The sequence below is a fragment of the Dromaius novaehollandiae genome, chromosome 13, assembly GCF_036370855.1.
Source record: "Dromaius novaehollandiae isolate bDroNov1 chromosome 13, bDroNov1.hap1, whole genome shotgun sequence".
In the NCBI taxonomy this organism is placed as follows: domain Eukaryota; kingdom Metazoa; phylum Chordata; class Aves; order Casuariiformes; family Dromaiidae; genus Dromaius; species Dromaius novaehollandiae.
Window position 1 is genome coordinate 18,370,155 of NC_088110.1, and position 15,182 is coordinate 18,385,336.

The 15,182-nt window shown below is 41.1% G+C and overlaps 1 protein-coding gene across 6 annotated transcripts in view; it reads left to right on the plus strand.

Annotated features, from left to right (window-relative positions):
- The window catches only part of WWOX (WW domain containing oxidoreductase), a 509,240-nt gene that overhangs the window by 254,933 nt on the left and 239,125 nt on the right, over positions 1-15,182 (plus strand). Inside the window, exon 9 of one of the 6 annotated variants that reach the window (XM_026107626.2) lies at positions 4,986-5,139. The exons of the other annotated variants lie outside the window; for them this stretch is intronic. Coding sequence (XP_025963411.2) covers positions 4,986-5,111 — 126 coding nt within the window. The 3' untranslated portion in view covers positions 5,112-5,139. Of the gene's footprint in view, positions 1-4,985; positions 5,140-15,182 lie in introns of those variants that run through there. 6 annotated transcript variants of the gene reach the window in all.

Sequence of the window (15,182 nt, forward strand, 5' to 3'; positions counted from 1 at the left end):
CTCTCGCAGGAGGAACTGCAGCCCGGGGGGCTTTCCCGAAACTCATTCACGCACTGCCAGGGAATATTGCTGCAGAAGCTCCTGTTAGTATTGCGTAGTGTTGTTGGCAAGTTGAAAATGTATCGTGGAAGATGACCCGAGTCAGCATACCCCCTATTCGGAGGCAGATGCTTGCGGCCACGTGAGCTGGTGCGCGTTGGGGGTGCGCAGGTAGAAGGGGACGTTTAATTGCACGAGAGTTGTCACCTCACCTGTAATTGCATCAGTGGTGCTTGCATAACAAAACCTGACCTGTCTCCGATTGAAATTACTTAAGTAAAATGATTTTGTGGCATTAAAAAGCAACAGAAAAAAATTCACTAAAGACCATTAAGCGGCCTCAAGCCCCACGTTTCAGTGTTCATCATTTGTACCGATTATGGTGTGACAGCTCTTGAGTTTCCAATGATAACAGCCATCTGACTTGATCTGAGTTCAATGGATTTTCACTAAAATAGAATCATCGCCTTTGTGATGGATAGAAAAAGTAAAGCAATACATCCTGATAAATGCTCCGGCTTTTTTTTCCCCTTCCCTTACTGTGACCTTGTACAATCTATAAGTGAGCAAAGCTGAGCCCTGGCCACTGCTGCAACGCATCAGGACTTTGAAATTTAAGTAGCTCTGAAACCCATCAATGGGGTGAAGGGAGAATGGCCTGAGAAAGCGATGGATCATGCTTAGAGGGCTCGCAGGGAAGCAGGGTAAGCTGAAGGTCAATACGCAGACACGTCCTGAAGGAGCGGCTCAGACGCTCATTCACATTCACATCTCAGAGCCGCTGCTGCTGTAGTGCTGCGAGCAGAGATCAGGAGGAGAGTAAAATAAAACAAGAATTTCAGAGCATATAATTTCTCCTCGGAAGCAAATGGCACCAGGGTACAGTATAAAATAGCTATAACCTATAGTGGCAGCGCAGTGCCCTGATATCCCATCTGCGGAGGAAGAGGCAGAGCACTGCGCAAACACGCCGGTCCCATTACACTGCAGTTGCTTTCAAAGTTTTTAAGTCCTGGTAATTATGAAGAGCATTTACCATTTTTAATATGTCATTGATCATTTATAGCACATTATTCAGCACGACATGAAAGTGGGCTGAACTAGCAGGGATGCAGGCTGTGTCCATACGCATGCAGCTGGGTAATTAAGAGCCGTTATCCTTTGCACTTCGTGTGCCTGCGTGGATATAAATGTGAGCAAAACTTTTACATAAGTTTCCATTCAGATTCTGATTGAATCTGATTTTTGTTCTGCAAAAGGTGGTTTGTGGCCAGATACATTTTGCCCTGGCTGTAGTGAGCTTAAAAAATAAGGGGAGAAAAAAAGGAAGAACAAGAAAACACTAAAATAAAATTAGTACACAAATTTGAACCTACAGTTACCATGCCTAAAGCAGAAATTGCCGAACAAGTCAAGAGGCTTATTAGCATTTTATGTAAATCAGTTATTACTGTTCTCCACTTCCTTAATTATCCATGTTATTTCAATACAACCCTTTCTTTGATGTCCCAATTCTATATTTAAATAGTGCAAGATTTCTATCATATCCTCCCGCTGAGGTTTGTTCCATGCAAAAAACATGCCAAGAGCAGCTATTTTAGAGACTACTGGGAAATGTTTAATTGGTTAATCCCATTTGAGTTATGAGGGAGTATTGCCACGCACAGAAAACAGAAACATGTAAAGTACTGGCTAGGAGAAGTTTACTAAAACCTGCAAGACTTCCCCAGAAATTTAGCCCTGAAGATGTTTTGTTTCCTAGGTGCCCAGTGGGAAAGATTCAAAGGAAAATCCTTCAAATTTCTTTGAAATACGCTAAATGATTGATTCATAGAAGAAATATTTTTGAATTAAAACGCAAAGTCCTTTTCTTGTTGTTACCGCAATGCAGAAAGCGGTCTCTCTTCATGTTTGACCTAGCAGTAAAGTGGCAAAGAGAATAGCATATTTCAGCCCCCAAAGCCCACCAAACCTTAACAAGTTTGTTAATTTTTACCTAATATTGCAAGTAAATGATTGCTCTTCAGGTTTCCATGTTGCAAAGTGAGCGTGTTGTCCGTGTGCGTGTTAATCGTAACAGATAAGCGGATGTGCTGTGTTGCCCACTGGAATCAATTCTGCACAAAAGGATGCTTTAAAAAAATTCACATTTCTCTACAGCTTCCAGTTTCCAGCTTCGGACTGGAAAGGCTTCAGAGCAAAGAGCTGGCAAATATTCCTTCCCCTATTTCAAGCATTTGGTAGGTGTTTCACCTTTTTAAAAACTCCTTCGGCAAGAGCAGCTGTATGTAAAACGTTTAGCAAAAACAGTGAAGAAAAAGCTGGTGATGTTACTGGGTTTGGCTATGAGCACAAGAAAGGGAACGCTACGGCACGATCCAGTATAGAGGCGCATCATTTTCCAGAATAAAATAAGAAAAATTGCAGCCCCGTTCTTTTGCATCTTAATTCATGTATGAATTTTAACAAAAGTTATGATGGTTTGTCAAGGGGTAGCAAAAATCTCTGCATTTACTGAGAGCGTATGAGATTGTGGCTGGTAGAAAGCACAGCTATCAGCTGGGCAAAGCCTGCCTGGAGGGTGAATTTTTTTTAGTAACTGCAAGTTGGTAATTAAGAGCATTCATAGATTAAAGAAGAAACCAACTCTTGTGTTCTTCTGCAAATAATGCGGTTCTTTTGTGTCCTGTTTCCCCAGCTAAGGTCTGGCTTGTCTAGTTGCGAGTTTTGGTTACAAGCTTTGGTGTATTTGCCGTTCTTGTAAACAGATGTCTGCCTCTCCGAGAAACAGGTTAACTTCTTAACGAACCTCCGCTGGAACGGAGGATTGCTGAGTTTCCATCACGGGGAAGTACATTGTTCCAACTCCGAAATTATACAGTCTAAAATCATCATCATGTATTTTCATCAGGATGAAATATCGGGAGCTCTGCTTAGTGCAAGGTTTTATTAATGATGTGCTGTCAGAAGCTGGATGCTCTGCATATTTGCATATTAAACAGCTGAGTGAAGAAACATTCCTTTTATTGCTGCAGGGAATAAATCAGTTTAAAGCAAGTTCTCATCATTTATACTCCTTTCAGCTAAGTCTTCTTTTATTGAAATAAATTGTTGAAGTGCTTTGCTCATTCTTTGAATACTGATGAAATTTACCTTGATAGGGCCTCGGGAAAAATAACATTTTCTTAAAGGTGCAGTGTTGTTCTGTACCTAGACGCAGCCTGACTCGGAGAAATTGGCTGTGGCAGAACCCGTGCCTCCCACGCCGCAGCAGAACTTCTCCTCCATGTGAAATCTGGGCAGCTGTTTCAAGATGCGCGTGAGTGCTTTTTTGTAGTGCAATCCAGCGGGGAATCTTGGTGCACTTCGCAGACGATAGAAAAGTTCCCGTGGTTTTAGTTTACCTGAAGTCAGGAGGTGGTTGGTGAGGGGCCCTGGGCGGCGAGGTGGGGCCGTGCCTTGCAGAGCGCCGTGGCCTTCTGCCGCCCACGGGCTTCTGCTGGTGGCACCTGAGGTTGCCAGCGCCCTGTCTCCAAGCACCAGAGCAAGGTCCGGAGCGACGAAAAAAGTTTGTATTTCATTTCCCGTTCTTCCGTCGTGCTTGAAATGAAACGTGCAAACATGTCGTGAGAGCTTGGTTTTCCCAAATTTACGTAAATGAATCATTTGGAAATCACGGTTGGTTACAAGATGGCAAAGAGTGTTACAGGCGTGAACTAGAGGAGAGCAGTAGAAGAAAAGTCATTTACAGTTAAGGGAACACATTGCAGGAAGCCAGACGGAGTTTGGACATTTTATTTAAGGCTACTATATTCCACTGGCTATCGCTGAAATGGTGCCTCTCTGTCCTAATAGGCACTAGAACAGTCAAAGAAATTATCAAAGGGAAAATATATTGTTTGCATTCTCATTTTTATTCTATAAGGTTAACAGCAGCAAGCCATTATATGCCTTTCTTATGTCACATGAGGTATTGTTAAAATATAAATCATTTGTGACAGGAGCTTCTTGTTTTTAAGTGGAAAATGTGCATTTAATAACATGAAAATAATGTCAAAACATCCTCTCCTAGATGGTTGCCAAGTGAACTGTTGCTTTTCATTTATGTTTTATTTTTGGAGGTTGGGTTTTGCAGGAATATTTTCAGATACTCTAGAAAAATGGTGATACATTGCAGCTGTAGTTTATTTTAATTGGACAGCGCTAAGTGAGCTAACTTTATGATAAACAGTGCAGTCAGTGGCCAGAGACTGCACTTTCCCTTTAAAGATTATACAAAAAATGAAATCCTTGAAGCTAAAGTCATAAAGACCCAAGCTGGAGTTACTTGTGGAACATATGTCCGTGTTCGTCTCCATGTGTGTTATCAGGGATATCTGATCCTAACGGTGTAATAACCTGTAAAGTACGTTTTGCCTGAATGGTACCTACTATCCCTCTATCCAACTATCAAAATCGTCCAGCTATCAAAATCTTGATATTAATGAGAATTTGTTTTATTTAAACTATTTAGACTGTGATCATGTATTACTAGTTAGAAGATTTTGTGTATAGCGTCAGAGATTCACAAGCACAGAGTAGGATTTTGCAGTCGGAAATCCTGATAGCACTTTTTACCTCTTCAAAGATTTATCTACTAATGTTCTAAGGTATTATCCGTGTAAAAGGCTGTCATACCTTTGCTTTCTTTATTATTATTCCAAAATATAAGGGAGAGCTTTACTTAACGTAAAGAGCTTTTTCTGAAGCTATAGGCGATATTTTTTTCTGCGATTGAATACTAGATCTGACATAAATTCGCTCGCTGACGTTTGGATGTTTATAAGGATGATTTGGTTTAGTGGTTAGACCTATTGTATTTCACAGGGGTGTTGTCAGCCTTAATTAATTATGCTGCAGCAATATGCAGTGCAGATTTTTGTGCCAGTGTCTTTCCCTGCTCTTAGGAGGAAGGCTGCTGCCGGCCCGGCTCGTTTTGCCACTGTCCCGCTGTCCATGTCCTTAACCAGTACCTGACCGTCTGCAAGAGGATGGGCCACCTTCGTTTCGCAGTTGAGCGGAAGGGGAACTGAGCAACCACCGTTGACTCCCACTGTAAAAAAACACCGTAAGAAAACCCCTATCCCAGTTTGCTTTCCATCTGCTGCTCCTGTTCTTAAGGACATTTTCTATGGAAAATATATGATGACCGGTCATCCTTTCTGCTTTCTCTCTGTTGTCATGGGCAGCAGTGGTGGAAATGTCCTACTGGAGCATTTTGCCTAACCGCCCCTTGGGAGGTTAAGATAACTTCCTAGAGTATATTATTACATATTTCTTGTTTGTTTGTTTCTGGTGGAGTTATAAATGACTCATGCTCTGGGGCATTTGCTGCCACCATAGGGAAACTGTTCGACAGTCTCAGAGGCTTCAGCGCTTGACAGTTTTTTCCAGGTCTTCAGCCTAAGGCAGGATGTAGAATATAGGAAGAGAGAGAGCTGAGCTCTTTTCAGTGATGAGTCCACACTGAGAGGGTTTTGTAGTATTGAGCCACAGACTATAAATCATCTGTTTGTGGATGAGTTGTATATATGGAGAACATTGCATCATGTATTCATAATTTTAAAGATGAAAAGCAACACGGTGCAAACTCTTAGAAAACTGTTGAAACACAGCAATTTAAGAGTTGTTCTTCATTTTTGTGAGACTTAGGGAAAATGCCTGTTTTAAGAAAACGTTGTTAAAAAGATTATTAAAAAAGACTTTGAGAATCAGGGTGATTTATAGGAAATTCCTAGAAAGTGTTGTTGTTTCTTCTTCTAGCCACCAGGAAGGTTTCCATAAGTCTTCTTTCTCCTCAGGGACTTCTTTTGCCAATAATGGAAATCTTTGGGATCAAATACACCAAAAGCATCATAGTGTTAAATCTCATCCTGGAACCTGCTGCTCAGACCCGTTTGTTGCTTTTTTAGCAGGCATCCGGTCGTTTCAGGAATTTGTGTGCGCGGGGGATAGTTGGCGTCTTTGTGCCAGCCGTGCGCTTCCCCGTCGCAGTGCCACGCACCCAGCGTCACCAAGGGCTCCAAGCAGCCGCAGACGAATCCGCCCTGCCAAAAGGTTTAGTTACGTGTGCGTGTGAAATTTCAATACTACCATTCTTTTTTTTTAACCTGGTCTGATTTACCCATTGCTCTAAATGACTATAGGAGGAAAAAATGCTCTCAGTATTGTAGAGCTGGTAGTTAACTGCTTTGCTTCTGAGAAGTCAAATCTATAGCAAAGGGTGTGGGAGGGGAGGAACTTGGGCTGCAAAAAGTGGCATCTCTTGAGAAGCCCTGCCTGTCTGTCGTGTCGTTTGTAAACGATGCGCTTTGGTCAGCGATCACGCCAAGATGCCTTTACGTGTTAGCACTGGTCTGCTGTCACTTTGGTTTTAGACTACACCTGGAAAGTGTGTCGTGGCTGCTGGTGGGATGAAGACGATGGCTGGATTCTTCTGCATCTCTTTGCTCTATGATAACAGTCGGCAGGACTTGCAATCTTGAAAATGCGTGGCAAGGGGAACTGCACTGGAAAAGTCTGGAACGATTCGCCAAACATTGGTTTCATTTGTTATAACCAATCCATAGTATTTCTTGAACTAAAATAAACCAAAAGCCCCTCTGCACGTGTTGTCAAAGTCAGATGTCTGTGTTTACCACCTGCGTGCAGGCAAGTGCCGTGGTGGGTGCCCATGCGCTCCCATAGCTTGTGCCAATCCCTGTTGCTGCGTTCAGGTACGAGGGGTGTGGGTGCCGAGTGCGGCGCGGGTCTCCGAAGCGGCACCGGTGAGGGGCAGGATCCCAGCGTGCGGGGCCCGAGGGACTCTCTCATCGGGTGTTTTTGTCATTGTGCTGAACAGTGAAACCCAATCTTGACTGAGCTCTCCGAGTGCTAATGCAATGGAAAATACGCTCTCCCCGTCGCGCAGAACAAAAGCAAAATAATAGGGGAATGATCGGCTGCAGGTTTCCGATGCAGAAACATCAGTCTGATGCTGGTACACAAACCAGCACTCTAGAAATCACTAGAGGCCCCTAAATCTCTACAGTACCCTTGTTAGTAGATGCCTGGGGATTTGTTGTTATTTTAAGATTTTTTGATTTCAGCACTATAAAAATAGGACACAGTTTAACTGAAGGTGAAAATACCTATTATATATATTTTATTAATATCTGCTTTGTTCTTCGGTTGTTTATACTGTGTGTAAGAAGATCTCTTTTCCAATAGGATTTGTTTTACTTTTGCTTCTCTTGAAGAAGCACAGCCATGTATTGATTCTATACAAGAAAAGAGAAGTCCTGACTGCCATGAGTTACTCGTAACATAAGTGTATATATCTCAATTTACCTTATGGTTCCCTGGTCGATACATCATTTAAACTGACTGTTTTTATTTTCCTTGTTGGCCTTTGATTTCTTATTTAACTTCTTGAAGGCAGCAATTGAAAATTTCTAACTACAAAACCTATGGATAGAAAAGGAGGCTTCCATCAAAAACTACCTGAACTAACTAATGTCCTTAATTATTGTATTTATTTCCCTATATGAATTATTATAATTGTTATCGTGCCAAAGGTTGAGTCAGAATCCACTATGATATAGTTTTAATTATTTTGCAGAATGGCACAATCTTTCTCTGATAAGATGTATGATAGATAGGATGGACAAAACCGGGAGTGAAAGATAACACATGAGCAAGACAAGATTAATGGTGGGTACCTACTATGTTAGTTTTGTCTTGGGTTTTTGTTAGTTTGAACTTCTGATGGTGGTATCAAGGGGAAGCAGAGAAGGAGATGATTCCTTGGATATGTGAAGAAGTTGATGGGATATTGGGATGGGTAGAGAGAAAAGCTAATGGGAGAGTATGAGGGATAGCAAGGAGCATGAGCAGCAGAGGATGATGCTTGAGAAAACATGAAACATTGGGACAAATAGCCAATTAGTAGAGAAGGCAGTTTTCAGATGGAAAAGAGCAATATCTGATATCACTGTAAAGTCAAAGGAGCCTTTGGAGTGATTTATAATCATATTCACCTCTGCCAAGAAAAAGTCAGGACAGCTTTCTTCCCTTTCCTTCCTTCAGTTTGGTTTGAGAAGACACATATGAGGGAATGCCAGACTACTACCACTACTAAACCCCTTTCCCAAACCAGACAACTCTTCATCTTCCCTGTGGAAGGACAAAAAAAAGGAGGAGATTCCTTTTTCCTTATTTTCATGTATCGTAGAACTAGACTAATGCCATAAAGATGACACTGAAGGGTATTAGTTTGTGTGAATGTGTAGCTACCATATTCTTGATATATATGCAAATACCTTTTAGTCTGACCATCTGAACTAGATGTATTTATAAAGGTTATTAGATTTTTTAAAAGAAAGCAAAGGTCAGGCGTTTCAGCTGCGTTTCTGTTTTGTTGCTGTGCTCAGAACTACCAAAAGAGAGATAAGGTTTAAAATCTGAGGTACTGTTGTCTTGCTGATTTTGAAAAGCATTGAACTGTGAAATGTTAGAGCACTTGTTCAGCTGAGGTGTTACAAATGATTAGTATAGCTGGAATTAAATGAAGGTGGTACAGAGGTAGGTACATTTTATGGCTTTGGGATGCTGTAATTGTAACTGTATTTTTGTTTCTGCGTTTTATTGAGAAGTTTATATTTGAGCTTTATAAGGTTGGATAATGGGAGAGAATCCAATAAATGTCTTCTGGAAAGGTAACTCTTATCTGCAGATCAACACTCCTGGTTTATTTGGTCCTTGTGGGTGGCAAAGGCAAGTGAATCAGAACTGAATGAGCCACTCTATGCCTTGTCAAATTTCTGGTACAACATACTAATATATAATGATAATTAAGGCTCTCTTGCATGTTTTTTAATAAATATAATTCTTAAGGGCAATCAGATTTTTTGTTTAAAAACATGCTCTCCAGGCTATAACACAATCCCAGGCCAGCTCTGAGCAGGAGCTCGGGGGTGAAGGACGGAGGGGATATCCAGTGGGACCCTTTGAAAACTGTGGTCAGAAAATACGCAGAGGATTCATCCAAAATGTGCATTACAGAAATAACAACCTATTTGATGTAAATACAAACCTTCTTATTGACTTCCCTCACCTGTTCATTGATCTCTGTCATACCTTTAAGTAGACCCTCCTCGCACTGTGCAGTGAGGACCTTGCCTGATGCATTTGGTCCGGGACCAACCCACTCTGAAAAAGAAAAACAGCCTCCTCAAGCCGAGTTAAATGGAGTTATGCTGGCCTCTTTATCTGATCCTTCTACTCCTTTTCCACCCCCAAATCACTGGCTGGTGTGTCTTTCTCCCAGGGATGCTCCCAGCTTGCCTTTTTGTGCTGTGTGTTTGAGGTTTATCCCAAGTTTTGTCAGTTCTCCTCATGCCCTACTCTGTTTAAAGCACACATTACAGATCTCGTGCTGCTTGCAGGTGCTGTATACACTAGATATTACTTTATCTAGAAAATACACCTTAGAAGATGATGCTCTGATAGTAAAAAGAGCTGAGCTGGATTCAGCTGAGTCAAGCAGGAAGAAAGTATGGGGAGAATTAAGTGAACATATGTGTAACAAAATCCCGGGGCTTGGCTTTGCGTTTGAGCGTAGCTTTATGTCTGAAGCTGTGTATATCTAAGTGTTAGCCAAAATGTGATGTTGCCCAAACGATAAAAACAGCCTCTGGCCCTCTGACACTTCCAAATCGTGCCAGCTGCTTCCTTGGAGTCATCCCTCTGCAACGGCCGTGGGCGCCGACGAGCACCATCTACGCACGACGGCTCTCTGTTTGTTTCTTGTGGCGATACCGACGTTTGAGCAGCTGGAGAAGAAGTTCAGAGCAGGCGCAGGTTAAGCACACTCAATCCCCTGGCGTCCTCGGTTTATTTACAGTTTTTTGTTTAATTGAAAATACACAGACTAGCAAAATTTCTGGCTCCAATCCATTTACTGTGCTCGGGAGACATTAAGTCTAAACAAATGCAAAACTAAAGCTATACCGGAGAGTTCATTGGTCGTGTTTTGCCCCGTCCTTGCTAACAGCAGCAAAGCCCCCTCGATCCGTCGGACGTCGCGTCGCTTGGGCCCTGCAGCCATGCACCGGTCCCTCGGTCTGGGGACTGCCTGCGCCGTGCGTAGCAAACCCGGCCGTTCCCCGGCCGCACCGATCCAGGCTCCTTCCGGCAAGTTTTAACTCCGTGCTGCTCTTACCTGCCTCTCCTTCCCATGTGACAGTGCCTGTGCAACGGTATTACCTGGGGGAGCTTCTTAAATATTTGTAGCTGAAAAGAGATTGTGCTCATGTGTGGGGTCGTAGCTCTAGGAGATGTTCTGCTCTGGAGTTATTGTATAAGTAAGTATAAGTAGGTATAAATACTGGTGTTGATTTTTTGGGGGTCTGGTTAGATGCGCAGCTGCCTCAGTAACCGAATAGTTCTAGTATCGTAAGCAAACTAATACTGTTACGGAGGATCCTTCCTTAAGCAATATCTGATTTTCAGGCCAAACCTGAATGTAGAAGTTAAAGTTTGTTCTTGGACTTAGTTTGCTAACTTTTACAGGATGCAGAAAGAAAACCAACGTTTTGTGATAGTGTCCCACATCGTAAAATATACTGATGTTAAAATATATCAATGTTTTGATCTTATTTTGGAGAGTAAGAATGCGTTTGTCTTTTTTTCATTGCTCTTCAGCTTCCTAAAAGTGAACTCAGAGGGACGATGGCTTCCTGAGCTGCTCTCTCCAGAAAGAGAAAAACAAAAAACCCCCATAGCTCCCTCTGCCCTGCTCCCCTCCAGCACCCACCCCCAAATTCGCAGTTGGACCAAACATATGATCAGTAAAACTTTTTTTTTTTGCATTAGAAGAAGCAGAAGTTATTAATTGATTATACCTATATCAGTTTTTATAAACATGGAAATGTAGATGATGATGTAACTACAGTACAGTTACTCTTTTATGAGATTTAATGGTATTTAAGCAGGTCATTTTCTCACTAGACTCAGCTTCCTTTGAGTATCAGTTATTCTTTCAGACATAAGAACATCAAGAAACCATAAAATCTGTGTAAATTAATAAAACTGGTCATCTGATGAAAGTATATAACGCTTCTATAAAAGTTTATAGTAAATTAGTTGGACAGTTATTAACCCCACTTGGTTTGGGTGCTGATGGAGGCCTCCCTTTGGATGCTAACATGTTTGGCAAACAAAACTGTTTTTATGAGGGTAGAGCTGGAGCAATATACTTTTATCACCTGCTTTTGCTGATTAACATTAATTGCAATACATTAATGAAAACACAGGTTGGTAAGTTTGGAGCTTTTCTCCTTTTCTTTTATGATTGTCTAATTTATCTTTCCTAAAATGGGTTGCTCTCGCAAAGGCAAACGTTGATGTGAAGGCAGAGCCTTGAAACGCTGCTGGTGGTGGGAGGTCTCCTCCGGATGCGGTTTGGGTCCCCGGAGGCTGGGCAGCTCTGCGGGGTGGGGGCAGGCTGGACAAGCACCCCAGATTTGGATAAAGCAGCGGGCCGAAATGGGCGTTTTGCATTACGGGACGGTTGCAGCTGAGCTTTGGGACACTCAGGTGCAGTAGTAGGTGGTGCTTGTGCTCTCCTTCCCGGTGACACCCTCTTCTTCTCCCCCTTCCAGTCCGACAGCGCGGGGGCTAGTGCGACGCTGGACCCACGTAAACACGCCGAGAGGGCGTTGGTTTGGGAAGAAAACACTTTGCAACAAGGAGGTTGTAGTCTTGGTTTAAATGTAAAAAATAGTCTATTACTTGCAATCTGTATTTCCATAATAAAAGAGAAAGTGTACAGTATTATAATAAGATAAGTATTTTAAAGAGGTAGATGTATATTCTGTAATCTGGCTTACTTAACACAGTATTCTTTAAACAGTCAAAGAAAAAGTCTATTATTTTATGGGTTAATAGTTGAAGAGGTGAAGAATATGTCACCTTTTTTTTCTTTTTTTACATGTGAGAGCATTTTTATACGTTCCCTTCAGATGAGCTTGATCCAAAATGATCTCAAAATAATTACAAGGCTATTAAAATGTAACAGAAATGATCTTGGTAAAGCTTTATAAAAGGTAATCCCTTACTGCTGTTTTTTCTTTTTCTACCTTTCCATAGTTACACGAGGATAGTATTTTTCTGCTGTCACCTTTATTTTGTGAAATAGCATGCACCTATGTGTATGCGTTTGTACCTGGCTATAGATTTATAGAGGCCTGATTTCTTAGCTTGTCCACTAGTGCACTATGTAAGTCAAACATGGCTCTTCATCCTTGGACTGAGATACGTTTTTGCTCAAGAAAAGGTAAGAAATATATGTTACATGGTTTTTAATTCCAATTGTTGAACTCATTGAGAAGTGTTTGTGATCTAACCAGCTCCTGTTTCTTTCTTAATCATGTCAGTTTGGATTATATTTTTAGAAATACCTCCTGGTTACTGTTCATATTTTTTATTCCTTAATTACTATATTATTAATTGTGCATTACTTATCTAATAAGACCCCAAAGCCGTCTCGTTGCCATGAAGGCCCTGACCTTTTGAACAGAAGCCAAACCTGAGGTGAAGCACAACTGCCCGATTTCCAAGATGTGTATAGGAATGTGTGAGAGAGGAATAGAAAATAATGAACCATGTGGAGACTGCGAATTGGGCACACACAGTTCTGCATATCTGAAGGCCTCTATGGACCATAATAATTTTTTAATTTTATTACATAACTCAGGATGTAGAATTTCAGTCCCACTCCACTTTTCTTTGAATGCGAGATGAGGAGAAAGGAGATGATTTTTTACTCAGTACCCAATCAGTCTGTGGAGTTTTATGCCAGAAGTAGGCAGGGAAGATGAATTCTTAAAAAAGAAAAAAAAAGTTTTAAAGCACACTTATGTTAACTCAAACTATAACTCCATTTTTCGTGGAAATGGATCATAAGGACTATTTTAACAAATATATTTTAAAAACATGTCTCCCATTGCTGATTGAAAGAAGTTACCTTTTTCTGCTCTTCCATTTTATGTGACTCGTGTTTTGGAACAAAGCCGTAAATGAGAGCGTGGCTGCACCAGCCTAATATTCCTTGTGTGTATGTGAGAAACAAACCCACATGAGAGTTCGAAAAAGGAATAAAAATGTTAATAAAAAGAAATAGTCTTCTACACAAATTAGCACTCATCATGTTTGCCATGATAGCTTGCACTAAGGTGCTATTCTAAAAAAAGTAAGAAAACAAACAAACAAACAAAAAGTTTGTGTTGGATGTGCTCAAAGATAAATAGAGCTGGTGAAAAAGTCACTTACACATTTAAGTGCCAGAAGCCACACTGGAGCTTTTAGCATACATGTATTTCTAAACTGTGAAAATGTGAAAGTAAAGGCTGTGTGATTCACAGGGCAACAGTTTTTTCATAAGGTTTTTTTATTAGAATATCAAGTGCAGGAGCTTACTCCAGGTGCTCCCCTTGAACTTGATTTAAGCCCCTGGTAGCACTCTAATACCAGGAGCTATGGTATTTTCCCGTGTATCCTACCCCTCTACTTGCTGCTCCTAAACTGCTTGCTTATACCTGCTGATGGCTCCTTCGGTTTCTCATAAATTAATAAGGCATCTGCGAATATTTGCAAGCAGGTTTTAGAGCTCTGAATCTGCTCCACTACAGAGACACACACGAAAAAAAAAGAAAAGAAGAAAGTGAGAGAGCAGATAAAGCAAGATTTCTTTTCCTTAGAATGCTCTTCCAGTATGAAGCAAAATATTATTAATCTAGACTGCCTGCTACTTTCATTTACCATGTAGCTGCTCATGGGATTACAGGCACAAAGGTTTCATAAATTTCAAATGAAATATGAACATTTGTTGTCAAAATACTGTTAAGCTATAAAAGCTCTGCTAGTAGTCGTCCCGCTCTTTTATTGTAACATTTATATCCATGGGCATAGTGTGTTCTTGGGTCTGAAGGGGAATTTTTTTCCCCTCTCTGTTTTTTTTTTTTTCCCTTGATTTTCATCCAGGTGACAGATAACAAGACAGGGGATTGGAAAATACATACTTCTCCTGATTTTTCAGATGATTGCAGATCCTTCCTGTAATTATGTGGCATTGCAAGTGCCTTATCTGAGTAGGCATAGCACCTCGGATGCAGTTTAGCACCTAATATTTGGAGAGGCTGGCACGACCCCTTTCCGAAAGGGGAGCGTAACAGCGCGGCTGCCCTGGCTGCCTCCTTCCTCTCTTTGTGCGGTGCCATTTGACATAGCCCTCGCCATACAGGCAAGGGAGAAATAAAAGATGGAAAGATGAGGGGCAGTTGTGTCCGCCTGCTTGTTAAAGTGCGGGTGCTGAGGCTCGCGCAGCTGGGGCACTAACGCTAACGCTTTCACCTGTGCCAGCAAAATGCATCCAGCTGAAGAGTCGATAGGATTCTTTAAGGGAGTAATGCTGTGTGCATAAATTGTGGTGTTTGACTCTACCTGAAATCATGGGGAGCTCTTTCAAGGTACAGATCCTTAAAGAAATGTTAAATGAATGTGTTTAGAAGTCTAAATACAGAAGTCTCTCCTTTCAGATATCCAAATTAGAATTTTTTGTTTGTAATGTAGCATTTAAATTAGCCTAAAAGATTCAGAATCTACTTTAATACCACATACCATTTACAGTGCTATAATCAATATATTTTGCTTGGAATTTCTATTAGAAGATATGTATAGGTTGCTAAAATAGTCAGTCATTCTTTGTCCAAGATAGAAGGATGGTTTCTTTACTGTGAAAAACGATTATGACATGTTAAAACTGTGTAATAGTAAGCAGACACTTTTCAGTGCTGATGGGTGAATTCTGGAAATGCTCTATTTATTTTCCCTCTATTGACTAGTTGCATTCAGGCAAGACTGCCAGTGCATTGACTTGGAAAACAACTGAGACTGAACAATTTCAAACCATTGACATTATACTGCTTCATTTGTGAACTGCATTGCTTCTGCATGCACCAGTTACTTTTTTATGGAGTGCTTGCATGTTTAGGAAGCTTTCAAAAAAGGAGAGACGTAAGCTAGCTTAGAAAGCTGTCCATTTTATCAATTTTATGTTTTTAAGA